Below are 22,249 nucleotides of genomic sequence, written 5' to 3'. Positions count from 1 at the left end.
GAATTGATTACATCATGTTTTTTCTTCTTTTTATTTTGTCTCGTTAAGACCGTTTCATCCCATGTTACATTTCTACTAACATAACGATAGCTCCAATTTGCAATGTTTGGACCAGTCAATTAACAGGGTTCCTATAGCTTCATTATACAAGCATTGTAATAGACGAACTTCATTTTTGTGATTAAATATGCTAGTTATGGTATATATCCTTCACGATTGAAGCTAAAAACGTATTTTGATGTCTAAGTATGCCTATCTGGCTGTAAAACTAAATATGTAAATCTTAAAAGTATTCATTTAAATTTTTCTATGTTTTATTTTCAGGTTGAGCGGAAAAGACATATAGGCAACGACATTGTAAATATTGTGTTTTATGAATGTGATAAAGTGGACAGTCCAAGCTTTAAGCCTTCTATGATGAAAACAAGGTTTACTCGTATCCTTTTTGAAAGATTGCACGAATGGTAATTCAATAGTTCATAAAACAAACAAATCAGAACAATCGGGTTAGATCTCTACTTTGACTGTCGGCAATAAAATGAAAATAACACTTTTGCGGTTCAAAATAATCATTCAAATTTATTATTAGTAGATCGAATTATTTCAAATATCTTTCATTTACATTTGTGCAAAAGTGCCCCCACCCCAAATCGTCATCAAATAAATTGTATTTCATAAAATTGAAACGATTCATTGTTTTAATCCTTCAATTGAAAAAAAACTTATTTTTACCAACGGAATATTAAGTAGCCAACAATAAATCAATCTATTATGCATGCCTTTTAGAAAAATAACATGCAATTTTACATCCGTTGCTGTCTGAAAATTGTAGTGAAGGTAGAGTTACTTTATTTTGAAGGTGTATATTGATGTGTGAACGCAGTCGAATCGCTAATAAATTAAATAAATATCTAAATTATTTTATGTTAAGTTTTTGAGAGAAAGACCACATTTACACATCAATTAATTCAGATAATATACATTCTTTATGAATTACATGTACAACAACTGTATGCATGTTTTAAATTTTTATTTGCCATGACGTTCATTATTAAAACGAGATTCATCACAAACAATATTAATATTACAATTATATTTGATATATATACGTTATTGTCACTCGACAAGACAATCTCATTACCATTTGATAATTATTTCTGGTTTGATCCTTTTGTCACTTTTACTTATCTGAACACACAAAATGAAGCACTTGTTGCAATCACTCATATCTGTTAAATGGTTATTTATAACTAGTATGTTTAGTAAATGTATAAATCTTCCTCAAATTAATAATACCGCAGATGGACAAAATGCTATCGAACTTTTTGTAATTGAATCTACTTTAAATAATGATTTATAGACGATTGGAAATGTATAGGTATGAAAATTTTGTCTTGTGTTTTGACCACAGACAACACCAGCAAGCTTATGAAGCTTGGTGAAATATTCAAATTGAATTTCAACTTTGGTATCATCAACTCGACAAATTATGTGTATCTTTCAATGAATCTTACTCACTTTTGCAATGTCTGTTTTATTTCTTCATCTAAATAAATAATACGTTAACTTGACATTTAATTCGTCACATCCATATGCCATAGTACACATACATATCTCTTCCTAAATTCCGTATTAGAACTTGAAAAAACGTTTTCAGAATCTCAACCTGGTAAAACAATTGTTCACCTTCAAATTTCCTTTTTGATTTTTTTTTTAAATTATGGCTTTTACAAGGACTTAGTGTAATTTTTAGCTTTGCTTGGCCTACTCTTGATTTTGATGTCGTTAACGTTAAAAGTGCCTGCAACCTCATGGTAATTGAAAACAGTTATAGTCGTATTATCTTATAGCATTGGTACCTGTGTTAAAAATTATCTTAATAGTCCCAAATTATTTATTTGATTCGCTGATGTTTCCCAACTATATTTTAGTTGAGCATTGTTATGTTATATAAAAAAAAGGAGATGTGGTATGATTGTTATGCTTGTTATGTTAATCTTTCTTTACGCAGATACTTTAATTAACGATAAATTCTCATTGTTATGTTGTTTTAAAATCTGAAAACAAAACGAAAAAAATAATAACAATGACTTTTACGTACAAAAACAAACTAATTAGTTGTTTTGTCCTCTTTATCAGATTCAGTTTTGAGATAATAACTTGCTTATTCGATGTTAATACTCTATGGTAATTTATCATCCATGGTGTTTCATACAATCATTTTCTTGTTTTCATTCCAGTAATTGTTAGTGATATTTTCCTAGTAATTGTCATTGAAATATGAGGCCAATTTCAGTTTTAGTATCTATGATTTGAAACCAAAACCAGGAAAAGATCATAGATTGAAAGCAGAAAAAGGAAAAGTCGAAATCGGACATGTCTAATGCCTTAATATGACGAGCAATAGTACTATGTTATTCTAAGTTTATTTTTGGCATCGTCAAGTTAAGGCAAAATATACGTAATTGGAGATGCTTCGGATTTTTATGAAATTTTTATAAGCATTAAGAATTCTTTGAACTGCATCTGAATATCGAAAACATGATATATGTAGCATAAATATTTGCAGAGATACTCAATTAAAAATTTGTGAATAATTGATTGGTGTTTAATGTCACTTTCAGCACTATTGTGTTATTTCGTGGCGATCATTTTTTATTGGACGAGGACGTTGCAGTGCTTAGAGAGAACCACCGATAAATATTTCGAATAAGTAAATAGCAATATGGATTGTATGTAAAAAGGGAAGAAAATATGTATTTTTCTTTAACTTGCGACTTTTAAAACAATCCGTTAACACAATTTTAAACTAAGATCATATTTTCTTGCAGTAGATATATCTGTTTTAACGATATGAAAATATAGTAGGTCACCGGTCTTATCTTAAACAAAAGCACGTTTTGTTTATAGTCTGTTTACGTCTTTGAAAGAAACCCTTGGCAATCTAAACAGTTAAAAGTATGCCAAAATACCCATAGAAGATTCACATCAACAAATGGATCATTTGCTTAAAGGAAATTCAACACTATATTCGAAAATAGAATTTCATAACTAACAACAATTGTAATCGCTACATTTGTTTTGACATATATTTTAAAGAATCTACAATGTTTTTTATGCCCCCGCCGTAGCGGAGGGGCATTAAGTTTTACCCTTGTCCGTCTGTACTCCGTAGGTCCGTCCGTACGTCCCAAAATTGGTTTCTGTTCTTTAACTTTAGTTTGTTTGCCTCAACCAAATGATATTAAACTTATACACAATGCTTATTATTACAAAACCCAGGTCTAGTTTGAATTTGGGTTGCGTCATTTTTATCATTCTAGAGTTATGCCCTTTACAAATGGAAAAATTGCTGAATTTTTCGTTTCCGTTCTCTTACTTTAGTTTGCATCGACCAAATGTTATGAAACTTATACACAATGCTTATCACCACAAAAACACAGATCAAGTTTGAATTTTGGTGGCGTCACTTGCACCGTTCTAGAGTTATGCTCCTTTACAAATGGAAAAATTGCTGAATTTTTCGTTTCCGTTCTCTAACTTCAGTTTGCCTCAACTAAATGTTATGAAACGTATACACAATGCTTATTACCACAAAATTCAGATCAAGTACAAATTTGGGTAGCATCACTTTTACAGTTCTTGAGTTATGTCCCTTTATAACGTTATATGCAAGCGGGGGCATCATCTGTGTCCAATGGATACATTCCCCATTTATTTATTTTTTTTGACGCACGGAAGGTTCAGTGAGAGTTCATTTTGTATTGAATGCTTTTCGATTCCTAATGAGTCATAACACAAAATTCATAAACTGTCAATAATTTGATATTGTCAACAATTTATTCTGCAGTCACAAATCTGAACAACCTATCGGATACTGTCAGACGTAATTTTAATAAATCATTTAAAGTCAATTCCGAGTCCTGATGCTCTTGACATTTGACATAAATACTTAAACATTATTTGCAAAAACAGGTTTTATTGTTATGAGCAATACTTCTATATAAACCGGATCCAACATTGAAAATTCAAATTAACTGCATGATAAAGATGTGACTCGCTCACTAGTAAACCAACGTTAACTTTGATCTGAAACGATCATTTTGATCTTAACAGCTGTTAAAAGACTGAACTGTAAACTATTCAGTCATTATCAGTCATTAAATTTTCAGACTTATCCACTGCGGTAGATTCTGTACTGCACAGACAATTCGATTGCAGTCAATTAGATCCGTTCAGTCTATATTTAGACTGTTCAGTAGTTGTTATTTACTTGTACACATGAATGCAATCCTGAATTGTCTGAAAAAACTACCGAACTGTACTGAATTAACTGCAAGTGAATTGCGAACAGTCTTAAAATTTACAGAAAGACTGAACATAACTTAATAATTTATTATTCAGTCTTCAAAACAGCAATAACATATAGTCTAAAGACACATATTCTTGTTTCACAATATGTCACTGTGTTGGAACGTGTATAAGGTAATCAAAGAACTACAATATGAAAACATTTAGCTTTAGCTTAGAAAATTTGTTCTTTTGGAATTGAAACAAGGAATTTGATATACATTTGGTAGGGAGGGTAATTAGAAACATTGGGCTAGGTTGTCAAATTTACAGAAATTATATTTGAAATATATTTTAAAGTTGAACAAAAAAAGTTTTTATGTTTTCATATTGAAATTGTGGTAGACCAAATCATATAAAACATATAATGTTAAAATACTTTCAATATCAAAAGTGTACGATCATGCGGAATAAATTTGTATTTGATATTAAAGACAAATGTTCAATTTAAATTTCCTTAGCGTTTCAGATATATTTGCAGTTGTTGTATATTGTACACAGGATAACAGTTACAGGTAACCATTTATGATAGTTATTATCATTATTCCATGAATCATTACTTGTTAACACTTTGCTGGTATTTTTAAGGAATGGCTATAATAATTTTTATGTAGATGAAGAAATAACATTAAAAGTGTGTTGCACAATGAATTACCCGCGCAGCGCGTTATTTTAAAGTATGCACCACATTGTTAATGTTATTTCGAATAGACAGAAAAATATTTCAGTTATTCCTTATGATTTAATTCTAAATTCCATTTTTAAGGAGTAAATCATAAAAAAACGTTGGTGACGTCACGGTCACAGGACAAAATTATGTCTATGAGGTGATAGACAAAAACGTTCAGCCAATCAGAAGACGTGTTACATCAGAAATAAATTATTGTCAATTGTATCAATGTAACAAGACATTCGAAAATCGTAAGCTGTTAAAATAAAAAATTGCCACATGAAATAACTGGAGTCAATAATGTCTCGTTAGAGTTGCATCAATTCGGGATTGGCAATTCTATTTTCTTGGTCTGTTAACCTATCGTTGACAGGTTTGACCACTTCAAAGAAAACTGAGGAATATAAGAACGATTTCCTCTGTAACATATACTTATTACAACAATTTGAATGCGCACAACACTACGTTTTAGAATTCATTATCAAAAAATTGTTAACGTGAAAATTTATCATAGAATCTTAATTGTGTCATTACCGAAGCATTTGATACTAGACGAATGGTCCTCTTGAGAACTAACAATTCAACTTTCCTAATACTTTAACCATCACTCTACCACTAGTTAGTCATATTTGCTTCATAATATTTATCGTAGAAGTGCATTTCTTGAAAGCACATTTATGTGTGCGTGTATTCAGTCAATAAAAGTAGTCAAAATAGTATGAAACTATTTTATGAGCTGATTAACAATCTAGTAACGCTAATTTATATGTAGCCACTTAATCATGTAAAGCGATAGAGACTTTACAAAGTTATGAATTATTATATACATTTTCTGATTAATCCATTTTGCAATAGAATTTTCAAGGTAAACAACTGAGGGTTTTTTTTTGTCAGATCGATTCGCTATATTTTACAGTGCTAATGCTGACTTTCCATTCAATTTCATACAAAGGAATTAAACCAAAAAAGTCGAAAGAATTCTCTATAAAATTTCTTTGTAATATAGTTCGTTTTATCGGTCAGACCAAATAAAAGTCATTTTGGCTAAAAGTTAATAGTACAGTATCCGACAACAAAATCAAACTATTGATTGATTATGCAAATAATGACATGTCTTCAACTGTTTTGCAATTTAGTGCAGGTGGTTGTTTTGTGTCTATTCCCGATAATCTAATATTAAGTAGGATATTAATTAGATTGTGTCTGATAGTAACACTACAGATTGGGCGGTGGAATTGAATTTTAAATTTAAAACTGCTTCTTATATCTCGTCCAAAAGTCGTGGCCATGTGGCAAAAATACGTCTATAGACCTTAGATTTCGAGTTAAATTAAAGATTTCCCCTTTATTGTGGGGTTGCTGTATCGGTTTTTTGGAGTGTTATGTGTAATGTTGTTTGTAATTTCGTTTTTTTGTTCTTTTTGACTTTTTGTTGTTTACAATTTTTTACCGACGGTTTTTAATGGTTTAAAATATTTTATGGTATATGGAATAAGACAAAAGGATTTGACACAAAGTATAGAATTCAGAATTGTCCTCTTTATCGATTTGTATATTCTTGCTTTTAATTGTTATACTCATTACATCTTAATAAGATAGCGTCTTCAATATGTACTCTAAGATTTTGTTTTTGCTGTTATTCCTAATCGATATAGAAAAACATTCAAACCCCATTACATAATGACATAAATTCACACAAACGACTTTATAGCTGAAGCAAGACATTTATTGAATTGGTACTATCAGATAACTACAATGCTTTTGTTATATACAATCAAATTCCACTGTTTAAATCTTTATGTATACACGATTGACGCTGGGAATGTTGCAAATCTGTAATTGTCTTCCGTTATCACTATATTACATGTCAATAATTCTGAATACATTTTATGATTAAACACAATTATTCTAGATGTTATTGATGTGTAAACTGGGACGATGCACTACTAATTGATTAAACGATGTGTTCAATTCTAATAATCTTTAACCCAAACAATTATTTTTCGTTACATTTTACCTTTCATGAACCCTTATTGTATGCACATGACTATATAAAGGTAAAATCGACACAGTCTTTTAATTATTTAACAATCGTAGTGTCGTCAAAACTTGGTAAATTAAAGTAAAAAGCAAGGGAAAAAAATATAACGGACCAATCATATAGCTATATATCTTGTACTTGCTTCATTCGTAAATAGTATGCTATGTGAATATGAAAACATTCGTGACTTTGTTGTTGATTTATACATGGTGTTTATTGTCTCTTTTTTTTAATAAACAAACGAAGATAACAAGGGTCTATCAGGAGTCATAAGTCAAATACGGACAGACAACACAATGGTGCAAATCAAATGGACAAACAAAAACAATGCATCAAAAATAGGGAGATACCAAAACCTTGTGGATAAATATTCCTTATCAACTTCACAAATAATACATGATGGTCTTGAAGTAATGATTCTAGGTTCTGACGTTGTTTATCGTCTTAATTATGTGTTACAAGGTTCGTTTTAATTGTCTTTGTTTATTTTTAACCTTAACTGTTTAGTCCATTTTTGGTTATATCCTTTTGGTGTGGCTTGGTATTTATACATCCCGCCATTGTGCTTTTGTGCTATGGTCATTTTTTGTATTCTTGTCTTTCATTTTTTGCTGATGTGCTTTGTTTATAGGGTGTCTATATGCCATTTTGTTTTTTTTTATTGTTGACATAGTTGTTTGTTTTAAGTGATGAAGATTATAACACAGTGTTGACTGCTGTACCCCACTTTTTGACATTTTTATCTATTATGTCTGTTTGGTTTGCTCGCACAATTGTGATAATATAATGGAATTCTATACGAATGTCATACAAGTGCGAGGTTTAGCTAGCTATAAAACTAGGTTTAATCCACCATTTTCTACATAAGGAAATGCCTGTAGCAAGTCGGGAATATGACAGTTGTTTTCCATTTGTTTGTTGTGTTTGAGCTAAGGATTTTGTCATTTGATAAGGGACATTCCGTTTTGAATTTTCCTTGGAGTTCGGTGTTCGGTATTTTTGTTATTTGACTTTTTTCGTATAACATTTCACAGAAAACTAAAGATTTTGACAATAACAATACCGAAACCTTGTTGTGATTTCGATTTCCGGAAGTAAATAGTTCCTATTCAAATACTGACACTACTCATATTATATATGGTAAGCAAAATGCAATGATATAATGTATACCTTCATAAAGCTTTTAATGTACGCGGGAAGGATGGCGGTACTTTGGTATTTCGAAAAATGTAGCATGTTCATGTTTGGTTACACATGTAACATATGACACAGATATTCACTGACGGTCAACCAATTCAGTATGGCATCCGTTAGATTCTGACTTCAATTGTACCATCAAGAACCATCGAATCAGTAGTTTCTTTTTCTGCAGAAACCATCTACCAATGACATGTTGTATAGAAATAAAAGCGTTGTAATGTCGTATCAACTAAATACTATATACTCCATATAGAGGTGCTGAATCGAAGATGTTTGGGAAAACAAGTCTAAGTTTACCCGGTATCAAGTCATTTTGTTACATATTATGAACATGAATGCTGACCCCTACTACAATCATGAAGAATTCGTGAATTAAATCTGATATGAAAACTTCGTCTTAACCTCGTGTATGGCAGTTAAAATTGAATAACATATTATTTTTTGTAGGCTCGTCGTATTTTCAGAAGAATCTGTTCCGTTATTTGGGCCACCTCTGCCGTCACCACCGACATTTTACGACCATCGAGAGTTTAGGGATTTTTTACTGGTGAAATGTAAGTTTTTTTATGATCGAAAAATATGGACTTAAAGGTTAAAAATCATAAGATAGTTTCTCATCAATAAAAGTACACCAAAAACTGAGAGGTGTAGATTATGTGTTATTACCATGTGCACTTTTAGGTTCATTAGTTCTTCAATATTTTTATGTCCATCGAGAGTTTAGGGATTTTTTACTGGTGACTTGTGAGTTTTTTTATGATAGAAAACTATGGAATTAAAAGGTTAAAAATCAGTAGATAGTTTCTCATCCATAAAATTACACCAAAACTGAGAGGTGTAGATTATGTGTTATTACCATGTGCAAATTTGGGTTCATTAATTCTTCAATATTTTTATGTTCAAACAACATTTGTGTTTGTTAGATTTTTTCGTGATACTTCTACAGGATCCGAGATGCGCATCTTATGACGGAAACATTACAATGACGCGTAGGTTTGTAGGTGTCATGTTAAGCATTTGTCTATAATAATTTAGGGTTGTATCTGTTTTATTTTGCTATTTTATTGACATATTTGGCAAAAATAAATAGTCAGCCTTTTGTCGAAGTTATTCTGGGAAATAAACAATCCATTCTTATGTAAATCGGTTATTAGTCATCAGACAAGACAGCTGATACTAATGGCGATCAAAGCCCATTAGTCAAGACTATTTTCGCGTAATTGCATTTCCATCTTCTATTTTATCTTTATTTCAGTAATAAATGGTGAAAAGGCGGCAATAAATAACCCTTTATTTGCACAAAAGAGAGAACGAACGTTGGAAATGTTAATTAAAAATCTATACCAAGTTTATATGTCAGAAATCAACAAGGTAAACACTTAATTAAGTATTTTTATTAGTTATACTTTATGATATTGTATCTCTTTTTATATAGGTCACTCAAATTTATGATTTGATTTTCATATCGGTTGAAACCCCTTATTCTTCAAAGTTATAACATTGGTTATATTTATTCCAATCAAAATATATACACTTTTTCGTATTAAAATTACTGTCATATCATTGGGAGGTTTAGCAAGCTATAAAACCAGGTTTAACCCATCATTTTCGTCTGAAAATGCCCGTACCAAGTCAGGAATATGACAGTTGTTTTTCACTCGTTGGTTGATAATGTATGGCTTTGTCAGTTTTTGAGGACTTCCTCCTTTTAATTTCGCCTTGGAGTTTGATATTTTTGTTACACTTATTTTACTTTCCCAATGCCAGGAAAGAAAATATGAAATCATATTTGCTCACATAACTTTTTGCCACCATCTGTGAGAGAAAAAATCAAATAGATTGAGCATTACCTCCCATACAAATAAAAAAACACTTCTGTATAGCTATATAGTGATTGATAAATTGATGTGGATATTTCTTGACTTTTGATTAAAATTATCATACACAGCATATCTTCTTTAGTCTAGAAATGATTATGTTTTTCCCTCCCTCTACGAAAGGGCTGTTCGTTGCTTTTAGCAGTATTTTCTCATAAAGTTGAATAGTAATGTTCACTAATTTGCTACTTGGCCATTCAGTACAGTAAAATATTATGTCTGCATATATATAGATTATGAAATGATATATTGACCTATTATACTGTTTTGAGATGTACTTATATCATAAGATGTTCCTTCTAATAGGACCAACAATCTTTGTGCTTTGGTGCTATGTGGAAAGGAATTAAAAATATTTTATTGTCATATTGTAGTATTTTGTGGGAATATGTTTCTTTGTCGAATCTTTAGGAACACAATATTGTTTGATCAGTATCATGATCAGTGTGATTCAACCAAAACAGACACCTTTTGTGACATCACAAAATATTGTTCAGTTTCATGATGTAACGTACCTATTTTCTATTTTCAATTACTAGTAGTTGTTGCTACAATAGGATAAAACCTAATAATTCATTCACAACGGTAATATATGGATCATTTCCGGAGTTGAATTGATTTTAAAATTGGAGAATCTTGCGGTTGTAAACGTTATGTTAATTGTGTAATTAGTTGAATAAATTTGTAGATGAGATTAAAATCATAGGTCATGCACTAAACAAGCGAAATGACCAACAAGCTTCAAAATTTTGATACACGGCCATTATAAATAAAGTGGACAAGTTTAATTTGTAAACACAGTCATTTTTCTATAAATCAATTTTTCGTAGAATGTTTACATTATCCAAAACACTAACTGTTTTTCTATCATCAATTATATATGGCATAAGTCGAATATCCCACAAAATATTTGAAATATTTACTTCAAGTGTTTTGATTCTGTTGCCTTTACTTTTGTCGTTAGTAGACGAAACACGTGTCTGGCATTCCAAATTATAAGCTTTATAAAAATAAAGAGAAGTGGTATGATTGCCAATGTTTGATTAGTTTTGATAAAGAATGAACAACGAATTGGCCCAATATTTTGATAAAAATAAATAGGTTTAAAATACATGTCGCCTCTGTTTAAATGCATTGGTTGTTTCATTCTATTGTTACTGCCAACTCATCAAACCTTAGTGTTTACACATTTGAAAAGCAAGACAACAAAGCAAGGATTTTGCTGATTATTTTTTCATAAATATCTAATAAAGAACTAATTAGACAAAGATGTTGGTTAAATATTTACAAGACTGCAATCCAATTATAAAAAAGTTCAAATTGCAGTATTGAACTCAATAGGTACGTGTGACTGTTGATAAAATTAAACCCCAAAAAAATGTAAATTATTTGAAGCATTAAATAAAAAAAAACTCATTCTATTAATCAAGCCCTTAAATATGAAATATCTGAAAAAATTAGCGACTCAGTAAACAATAATACCATTTGGGATGTACTGTTCATTAACAGAGAATAAATAAATGTAAGATACCTATTCTAAACATGCCAGTTCATTCAATTCAAGGAATCACATACCCAGAGTGCTCAGATGATATTATATGATATGAACTACTTTAATATATGCCACTAAGTCAATCTACTCACAGAGAACGACAATAGGTCATTCCCATTAATACTGCCCTCCAAACAATGTTTCCTTATAACTCTTACCTAATAACACATGATTATATATTTTAGCAATTAGTACAATAAATATATATCCGTCAAAATCAGCGTTAACACATTTTATTCTGTCACTGTTTGATTATGCAAAATATGTATACAATAGCATACAGCAATAGCTCACATACACATTTAAATATATTTTTGGAAAGAATAGCTAATTAAATCAATTAACCGGAGGGAAATTAACCCTGGAAACGTAATAATAGAAATCCTATGACCACATAGATTAATTCTGTAAATTGGTGACTTTAATATGATTGTTCAAAGAACAAACTATCGAACAAACGGAAATGAATAACTGAACATTGTATGTATCATTTTACACTTCACAATATAAGAGCTAGATAAATTACTCTTTTTTTGCAAGGCCGACATTGGTAATTCTATTCCGGACTGGTTCCTTCTTTGATTATTTCATGTATTTGAACCCGTAATATTTATGACATAACAACGTCAGATATTCATTAAATTCCCATATTGCAAGAAGCTGGATATTTACACCAGACTGTACAGGTCCCTTGTGACAACTGTATATTGTCAAATTAAAACAGAGACCGTGACAGGCATACGCAGTATATATTGGTTAATATATGTTATGTACTTTTTGTAGAATAATATGTTGTACCGGCGAGCATTTAGTGATGTTATTCAAGATGTCCAAAGTTCGCGGAAAGAAGAAGCAAGACGGGCAGAATTTGTTAGAGTCGGGCAGGTAGATATGACTGATTAAAACATATTGTATAAAATTCAATACTGGAAGAAAAAATGTGTTTGATCTGTTTCGAAAGTTTAAACTTATTGTAGGTTTGAATATCAGGCACAGTAGTAAACTTGACTAATAAACTCTTCATAGATACCAGGATTAAATTTGTTTACGCCAGACGCGAGTTTCGTCTACATAAGACTCATTAATGACGCTCGAGTAAAAAAAGTTAAAAATGTCAAATAAAGTACGAAATTAAACTGCATTAAGGACCCAAATTTCCGAAAGGTTTTACCAAATAAAGCTAAGGGAATCTATTCCTGGGGTAGAAATTCCTTAGTATTTCGAAAAAAATCAAAGTTTTGTAAACAGTTAATTCATAATTACGACCAAATCAAAGATAACTCATGGCAACACTAAATTAGATGATGGGTCTCTGCGGTTGATTTTCCCGTGAATATTTTAATTTTATGCTAATTGTATGATAAATGGTCTAAATTATGATGATTAATTATTAATATCTTTATGACGATAAGCTGTTTAATTGCCATATTTACAGAAATGACTTATTGATTATTTGGTTACTGTTTTTAATACCACGATTATATGATTATCAGATACCACATGCTGAGCTTCGAAAGTGTTTTCCTTATTTATGTAATTTGAAAAACTAGCAAGACAAGACAAATACGTTATTCAAGCCTCTTTGATTGTTACAGATAGAATATACAATATGATAATATTATACTGAGATTATGAGAGATTATAAGACAATTCTATTTTAAACTATCATGGGTATGAAATACATTTTCGATTTATATCAGTTTCATTACAGTTTTCGCTAGTATAAAACACATATTTTCATTTGCAAAAAGAAATTCCAACTTTGCGGCATTGATAGTTTGACACATTAAAACTAAGTAATTATCTTGCAGACTGTTGCATTGCCCAGTAACATTGGTATATTTTGTTCTAACTACTTATACTGCGTATATATTGGCGCTGTTGAGCTATCAGTCTATACAAATTATAAGCCCTCCGACACTGTTTTGTAAAAAATTGACACGAGTTATTCGTATGATATTTTTGATGAATATTGTCTTTTCGTCGTGTTTCGGTTTTGCAATGATTCTTTCTGTCTCTTGGACTTACGCGTTTTCATCCTCCCTTTGGCATATCCACCTCCTTCTTTTAAATAATATATAGTGTTGACATCATACATAAATTGCAAACCATAGTAGTCATACATATATTCGATAAGTTATTTATATGGTTTTTGTGAATCATTGTCAAGTTATTTTTATGAATTTTGCATCTTCACCCTGCTTTTTAAAAGTCAAAAGGTCACAAGACTTATTTTGGAGCAGATTCTTCGTCAATTAATGATCTATTCCATGGGGAAAATATGACAATTATTGAAACATCAGACGGATATGCTGATATCATACATTATTTGTTTTATTTTTACCTTTGATCAATACAAAGAAATATCATAAACAAACATATGTTACCCGGAAAAGTCTTTCATTTATATTCGTCTCATGGTAGATTTCTCAGCAGGTGTAAATGAACATAATAAACAGATATGCTGATTTCTAACAGATAATTAGTAATAGTCAACAGCTGACTATCGATGTTCTTTAAGTCATTTTAAATACATAAATCAAGATAAAAACACTGAAAGAATCGCATGAACTTTAACTGGAGTGGTACCTGGTGCGTCGTCAGTGTAAGCGTATCCTGCTATGCATTAATCACCCGACAGGCGATTCCAAGCTGCGAATGTAATGTCAGACCTTTCAACATTCAGACCATTCATTTTTTTACACCAACAATAGCTTATGAATGACGAGTCTTGGAGGGAACTCAGAAACTACAAATCGAAGGAAACTAGTGATAAAGTGACTAGAGAAACATAATTGAACCAACAAAACATTACAAAAAAAAAATATCGACATAAATAAAACCCACTTCAGACTTGGATGAACACAGATGTGTTGAAAGAGTAAGCAATCTCTGTGAAAACATATTACTGTAACCGTATTGTGTCGTATATGAGAAAAATGATAATAGTTCAAGTCCGATGTTGAGAGTTATGCACGTAAATGTAACTAACAAATTCATAGCTGTCCATTTTTGGGGGTTTTATTTATTTTGTTTTTTTGTTGTTTTTTTAGGGGAAAAGTTGCTGTTAAGTTATTGTTTAGTACTTAATTGTATTTTGTTTTTTTTTTTAATTTCAGACTTTGAAGTTAAAAACTATTTTGAAAGGTGATGCTCCAACCAGCACAGTAACGACTGGAATACTTAAAAGAGAGGTACTGTTATTAATAAATCAAGTTCCCATTGCAGAATTATTTTTCCGTTTTTTTTTTTGTTTTTTTTTTGCGTTACAATAGAACAGCTTTCATAGAAAGTGACTAAGTCAACTGGCGCAAATATATTTTCATACATAGTAAAGCTCTGAAAATAGAAAGTGTTTATATTAAATGCAAAGCCACCAATTTAACAAGACAGCTCTGCTATGTCACAGCCTTCTTCGCCATTACTTACTTTTATAAAAAAAAAACCTTTGATACTGCATATTTCCTTCAGGTTTGTATCTATTAAATCTACAGCTAATATTTGTGTTAGCTTTTTTCAACTTTTAATTTGGTAATCATCTTATATTCTCATTAATCTACTTATATCGTGAAATGTATCAATATGAGACTCCATATTATTCATATGACGCATACAATGGACTATGACTAGTAGTATTATACATCATATACTTTCGATAAAAATAAGTAAATGTTGACAGTAGCGTTTTTTTTTCAATGAAATTATAGCTCTGAGTTTATTTTTAAATATATAGCATGTTATGCACAGTGCAAATTAATCTAGAATCTGGTCATTGGAATTGAATATTGAGATTATAAGTCTAATGCAATTAAGTTTTTCTAGAAATGTTTGCAAGTACGCTATAATAATTATTTATCTAATTTTTCAGGAAAAGCTTTAATACCTAAGGCTGATATATTTTCAAATGTACTAGGCGTTCATCTTATTTATTATTAGATTTGTTTTATTCAGTTAAGTAATTACAGTTTTGAAACACTAATGAATTAATTTTCAACTCTTTTGCAGCCCTGGGAACCGCAAGAGTGTTTTATGGATTTTCCAAATCAAATACATTGTGGTGATTCTTGGGGTAAGATTTACTATTTGATTAATATGCTTTGATTAATACCTTCGCATCATAAAACAGAACCAGTTAATTATCTTTACAGCAAAGTATGTCTGCGAAAATAACAAGATAAACTAATAACAGTGAGAGTCATGATACTGATTCTTTAAATCAAAATAAGATTCATTTTGAAATTTGACTTTGAACGGCGTCGGCGTTAGTATACATCACCTTTCGTACCTGTATGTGTAATGGAATCATCAACAGTCATATCGTTTTGATAAAGATTTTTAAACGGGAAATCTCGAATAAGTTTCTTAAATGTAGTGCGGAGTCTTGCATAGAAGTTAACTATCATTTTTAATTTGTAAAATGATTACACAATGCTGCGAAATTTGAATTTCAGGTTTCCTGTTTAAACTTAAAGTTTTACTCTACCTTTTACTAATAAATTAATTTTGATTTTCCCGTTTACTAACTTTTCCTACTCTAAGAGTACTTACTATAATTCTCAACTGCATTATACAAATCTAGAATTATTTCAAATGTCAAATATCTTTAATGCAATTAATAAATCTGTAAAGTAGCTAGATGTTTATGAACAGTGTATGAATAATATCCTCATGCAATGGTTTTATGTATTAGATACACCCTTGAGTCAGGGTGTTTGTACGAGTTGGTTATCTTATTTACACCCGGATATTATGATAATTGCAAAATGATAGATTTCTATAATTCAGGAGAGGAATCTTTCTGCAATTTGATCATATTGTATAATAACGCATGACAAATGCAGGATTTCCAATTACAATTAATGACGTCATGGTGTAAATTTAAATTATCATACTGGAGAATCAGTTTTATGATTCATTGAACACGTCAGTGAAACAAAGATTAAATTTAGAATTGATGATACAGCTTTGCACGGAATTTTTTTCATAAATATGATTTGAAATGTTTAGGCAATCTACTCGTTTTCTCATGTTATTTCTCATGTTATAGTGACGTTTAACATTTGGGGATGTTCACTGCTGATATTCAAAATACCAACACATTCATTAAAAATGCTAATTCAATATAAAATCCATATGAGATCAATTAAGTGGTCAAGAATTTGAACAATTACCATCATTTGGGGGGGGAGGGGGTGGGGACGTGAAGTAAGAGCAATAGTAGTATACAGATGTTTAATACTAGTAAATCCTTTTTTGATATACAAATCATAAAAAACTGAGAGTATATAAAATGACCTTAGAATCAAGAGAGCGATCACTAAGGATTTCCTAGATGGATTGTTAAGGATGAAATGAATTAAATTAAATGAATGACATATGAGAAATAACTGGATTTTTTTTAAACCATAAACAGATGTATTTAATATACATGTACGTTTTTAAGACTGGAATGAAACCAGAGGGGTAACAAATTATGAATGAAATATTTAAAACAAGAGAATCAAATTTCCTAAAAGAAATTCACTTTTACTACCACAGTTCTCATAGCCTGGCATCCTGGTCAAGCTTCCTCTTCGCGTCAATACGTCCAGGAGTAATACAATCCATATGACCACTTTTCAAGACTGAATTACTGCTCATTTGCGTGTTATATAAGCAATAAATATATCTTTCGCATAGTTTAAATACTGGAGATTCACGATATAAATCCTATTGTTTGGATTATTTTTGCCATATTTTTCTGGAATTTGCGTTTTTAAGGAATTTGAAAATAATTTTCAATAAATTCTTGGCAATATTATTATTTCCCGCAATATGTCAAGAAATAATGCAATCCCACGATGCCTCACTCTAACATCCAATAAACGAATGCATGTCGTTGTATTAGGCCTGGCTCAATTGTCAAGCAATGAGCCAGGGTTTTAAGCCACCGTTCTAAGTGTAATACAGATATCTTAATAAGTATATCGATATTGTAGGCGACAAGCTTGTTCTGGCAACAGACGCAGGAATGCTTCTTTTAGAAGGTATGTATGTGACTTCATTCCTTTAAACCTTATTTAAGCAATGTACAGTTAAAAAATCAACAACAACTTACTATGAGAACAAACAAACATTTTCCACATTGTATGATTTACAAAACATACACAGAAAAATATATTTCACAATCTCATAATTGTAGATTAAATCATACGTGTATATTTGCACGAGGGTTTTTTTAACACTTAACCATATCTGTGTTTTCAATTGGCATTAGAAATTGAAAAACCAAACAATTAGTCATGTTTTCTGGTCTTATCACATCTTTAATACAAATAAGATGTATTGCTTGATTGTTGCTTTCGTAAAGTCAATGGGCAGATATTACATATAAATGACGAGAATAAATTAACATGAAAACATACTTCTATACCTCAGACAACATGTAAGGTGAAAACAAGCTGCGAATTACTAATGATTGTTAATCAACAAACCCAGGATGGCTCGAATATACACTGACCTTCCTTTCTACTGTACAGACGTCACGTGATATTAATTTTATGATTTTGATATCAATGTTCTCATTATTAGGTTAATGATAATTTATCACGAAAATGTTGTGTCTCGGAGTAGTCCTTATGTATTGCTTTCATCTGTTTTGTCATCAGATATCAGGTTCTCATTTAACTTTTTACCATTTTAGAAGGAGCACCGTCTAGAATGTTGTTTGATAAGACAATTCCAGTAAGGCAACTAGATGTAATAGAAGACTATGGTATTTTAATATGTAGGATGGATAAAGGTAAATAGACTAATGGGAAACTCTTCTTATGTTATTCAAATTTTAATCAGTTTTGAAATATAAAAGTAAATAATGGAGAAATGTGAAGGGTTAATTAATAAGAGGGAGCATCCCAATAACACAATTATATAAGAAATAATCTTAGAACTCAAGTAGAAAACATTTTCAATAACAATACTATTTTTGTTTAGCTCTAAATCATCTTGACATTAAACAAGTTATTAATAAATTCAACAATGACTAGTACAACCTGGAGTCAAGACGAAATTTCTAATTGGACAAAAGCCCTCAAATATAAACAATGATAAGCTAAGACAAGATTCCGTATTGAAAATTAACTTCTAAAGTTCGCATTCTTTCTCTTTTTTAAGGAATTTGATAATATATCAAGAAATTGCTTAATTAAGTTTCATTGACTTATCTATATAAAAAAAGTCAATTGTTCTACTTTAATTAAAACCTAAACACACGAATATGAACATTAACACAGTATTATTCCTAAGTTGCATTCTCACAAAAATCATTTCATATCCAATTTAAAGAACTTAAAACGAGAAGTGCGTTGAATACACGGAATATTGCCTAGCATGGCATACAATTTGATTGATCAGGTTTTTGTTCCTAACTAGTCAGTATTCTTCAAAATTTGCTGATGTAAAGGAAATTATACCGGAGATAGTAGACTTCATAAAATAATTATATAGAAAATAGAAGATGATATGAGCAGGTGCTTTTTGTCTAATCTAATATTTCCAGCAGTGAAGATACATCTGCCTTGTATGATTTTCTTTTAAATTTTCAATCAACAGGAAAAGATGGGAAAATAGCTATTTTCAGACTTGTTGACTTTGAAGGAGAGAGCAATGAAGAAGTAATAAGAGGTCGTACAGAGTTTAAAGATCACACACTTGAGAAGACCAAAGGTTATTTTCTTTTCAAATATTCATTTTAGGACCTTATATTTTGTTTATTTTTGAATGTGATACAATATTTAAAGAAAAAACATGTACAAGAAAATGGGTAAAGCGCGAACCAGACGAACCAGACCTTGACACTTTGTCTGAATGGATCAAAGCTATTTGATCATGCATTTAGAAGAGCATTCAAAAACTACGATGCAATATGAGCACAAGAGTTACTAACCCTTTCAAAAATCAGGATGTTGTGGATGCTTTATCCTCTTTGCATGACAAATATGTCGTTGTTCCAGCAGATAAAGCCTCCAATAATATTGTCTTCATATGTAAAAACCATTATTTGCAATGTCTCACAACAGAGCTTGGAATAAATAGAACTACTGGTAACCCTAAATATTCTTTAACATCATTCACCAAGGACGAAATTTTACAAAATCACAAATCTGTCCTTCTTTCTTTTGGTATCAACATCAAAGAAAACGAAGAAAATTTACCATCATTATACTGGATACCAAAACTACACAAAACTCCATATGAAGAACGATACATAGCTGGGTCATCAAAATGTTCGACTAAACATCTTTCTAAAGTACTGACTACTATTCTTTCTACAGTTAAAGATGGGCTTCAAAAATATTGTGATGAGATATATTCTACCAGTGGTGTTAACCAGATGTGGATTCTCAAAAATTCGAAAGATCTACTGCTTAATCTTCGATCACAATCTTTGCAATTTTGCAGCAACATAAAGACTTTTGATTTTTCTACGCTTTACACTACTATTCCCCATGCTCAGTTGAAAGATCGACTTCACCATCTCATTAAACAGATCTTTTTCTATAAAAATGGGAATCGTAGATACAAATTTCTTGTTTTGGGTTACAATAATTCATATTTTGTGAAAAACCACACTGAATCTACCAGAAAATATACTGAGGATGATATTATCAAAATGCTGGACTTTTTGATCGACAATATATTTGTTGAGTTTGGAGGATTTATATTTCAACAGACAGTCGGTATTTCAATGGAAACTAATTGTGCACCCCTACTGGCCGATTTGTTTTTGTACTCGTATGAAGCAGAATTCATTCAAAACCTTCTAAAAGACAAAAAGAAAAAGCACCTTGCGAAATTCTTTAATTTTACTTTCCGATATATTGATGATGTTCTATCATTGAATAACTCATATTTCAGCCAATACTTACATCTCATATATCCCAGTGAACTTGAAATTAAGGATACTACTGATACTAGAAGGACTGCTTCATACCTTGATCTTTTCCTCAATATTGACACAGATGGACGACTTCACACGAAAATCTATGATAAACGGGACGATTTCAACTTCCCAATTATCAATTTCCCATTTCTCAGCAGTAACATACCCTCTGCCCCTTCGTATGGTGTTTACATATCTCAATTGATACGTTATTCTCGTGCTTGTTCACACTATACGGACTTCATATACAGGAGTGTGCTCCTTACACAGAAACTGCTCCAAAAAAGTTACGAGGAGGACAGATTAAAAATGACACTCCGTAAATTTTACGGACACCATCACGAATTGGTTAGTCCATACGATGTGTCTTTGTCCAAACTAACTAAGGATATTTTTACCACGTGTTAGATTGTGGTTTGTCATTACGTCGTCTGATCTTTTAATTACCGAACGTGACTTATTCCCGATTGTGACTGTTTTGCTGAGTGTGAAACCGCATTGCTATAAGACGTGTCACGGTACCTTTCTATCCCAAATTCATGTATTTAATTTTGATGTTATATTTGTTATTCTCGTCGGATTTTGTCAAATGTCTTAACGTCTTTTCTGTTATATTCGTGTGTTATGGTAAAGATAATTAATCATCCCCTTCATTTATAAGATTTTAGTTTGGTTCAACGAAATTTATACGATATATTTGGTTTACAGTTTGATTCAGAAGAAACACCGACATAGCTAGATAATACAATTAATTATCTAATTACTACCACAATTTGATATTAATGAGTATTGTAATTTTCATTGTTATTAATAAATGTAATGTCAGTATTACATATCTAATCTTGAATCAATCCTAATCCTATCTTATTTTTGGGAAATATTTTTTACAAATTCAAATGTGACGTTACTTTGTGTGTTTTTTTTAGAATTTCAAATGTGACGTCACTTTGTGCGTTGATGCTTTGGCTAACTCGGCTGTGTATTTTTATATGTTGGATTAAGTTGTTTTATGTAATGTATCCGTTTTTATTCTGTAGTTAGTCCCCACTTCGGTTTTATCATGTATATCTATTATATAGTCATTTTATAAAATTTACTGTTTGCAAAATTATAAATTATTCTAAATAATAAGGATGTTCTTGTCCCAGGCAGAAAACCCTGGCCGTGTTAGGTGCAACTTTTTGGAAGTTTTGGTCCTCGGTGCTCTTCGGCTTTGTACTTGTTTTGGCTTTCAAGCTTTTTTCATCTCAGCGTCACTGGATGGTCTTGTGTGGAGGAGACGCACGTCTGGCGTTTTGAATTTTAAGCCTAGTACCTTTTGTTAGCTATTATCCGTGTGTTTCCTTGTCCTATATGTTCTCCCATTTATTTGTATTGTGGTCCTGTCATGTGATGTTGTCGTTTTGGTGTTGTGTTTGACGTTGCCATTAAAGCGGGAGGTTTGGCATGCCACAAAACCAGGTTGAACCCACCATTTTTTTCTTAAAATGGCCTGTACCAAGTCAGGAAAATGGCCATTGTTATATTATAGTTCGTTTCTGTGTTTGTTACATTTTAATGTTGTGTTTCTGTTGTGTCGTTGTTCTCCTCTTATATTTGATGCGTTTCCTTCAGTTTTAGTTTGTAACCCGGATTTGTT

General features: G+C 31.0%; 1 protein-coding gene across 3 annotated transcripts in view; it reads left to right on the top strand.

Annotated features, from left to right (window-relative positions):
* The window catches only part of LOC127729592 (GTPase-activating Rap/Ran-GAP domain-like protein 3), a 75,517-nt gene that overhangs the window by 40,504 nt on the left and 12,764 nt on the right, over positions 1–22,249 (top strand). For all 3 annotated transcript variants that reach the window (XM_052237411.1, XM_052237410.1, XM_052237409.1), the window contains exons 11-20: positions 325–436; positions 4,820–4,865; positions 8,709–8,815; positions 9,517–9,632; positions 12,474–12,575; positions 14,810–14,884; positions 15,696–15,759; positions 17,669–17,716; positions 18,373–18,471; positions 19,281–19,394. In XM_052237411.1, coding sequence (XP_052093371.1) covers positions 325–436; positions 4,820–4,865; positions 8,709–8,815; positions 9,517–9,632; positions 12,474–12,575; positions 14,810–14,884; positions 15,696–15,759; positions 17,669–17,716; positions 18,373–18,471; positions 19,281–19,394 — 883 coding nt within the window. The remainder of the gene's footprint in view (positions 1–324; positions 437–4,819; positions 4,866–8,708; positions 8,816–9,516; positions 9,633–12,473; positions 12,576–14,809; positions 14,885–15,695; positions 15,760–17,668; positions 17,717–18,372; positions 18,472–19,280; positions 19,395–22,249) is intronic.

The sequence above is a fragment of the Mytilus californianus genome, unplaced genomic scaffold, assembly GCF_021869535.1.
Source record: "Mytilus californianus isolate M0D057914Y unplaced genomic scaffold, xbMytCali1.0.p SCAF_2, whole genome shotgun sequence".
Classification (NCBI taxonomy): Eukaryota; Metazoa; Mollusca; class Bivalvia; order Mytilida; family Mytilidae; genus Mytilus; species Mytilus californianus.
Note: the sequence above shows the minus strand (reverse complement) of the source record. Positions and strands in the feature narration are given on the sequence as shown.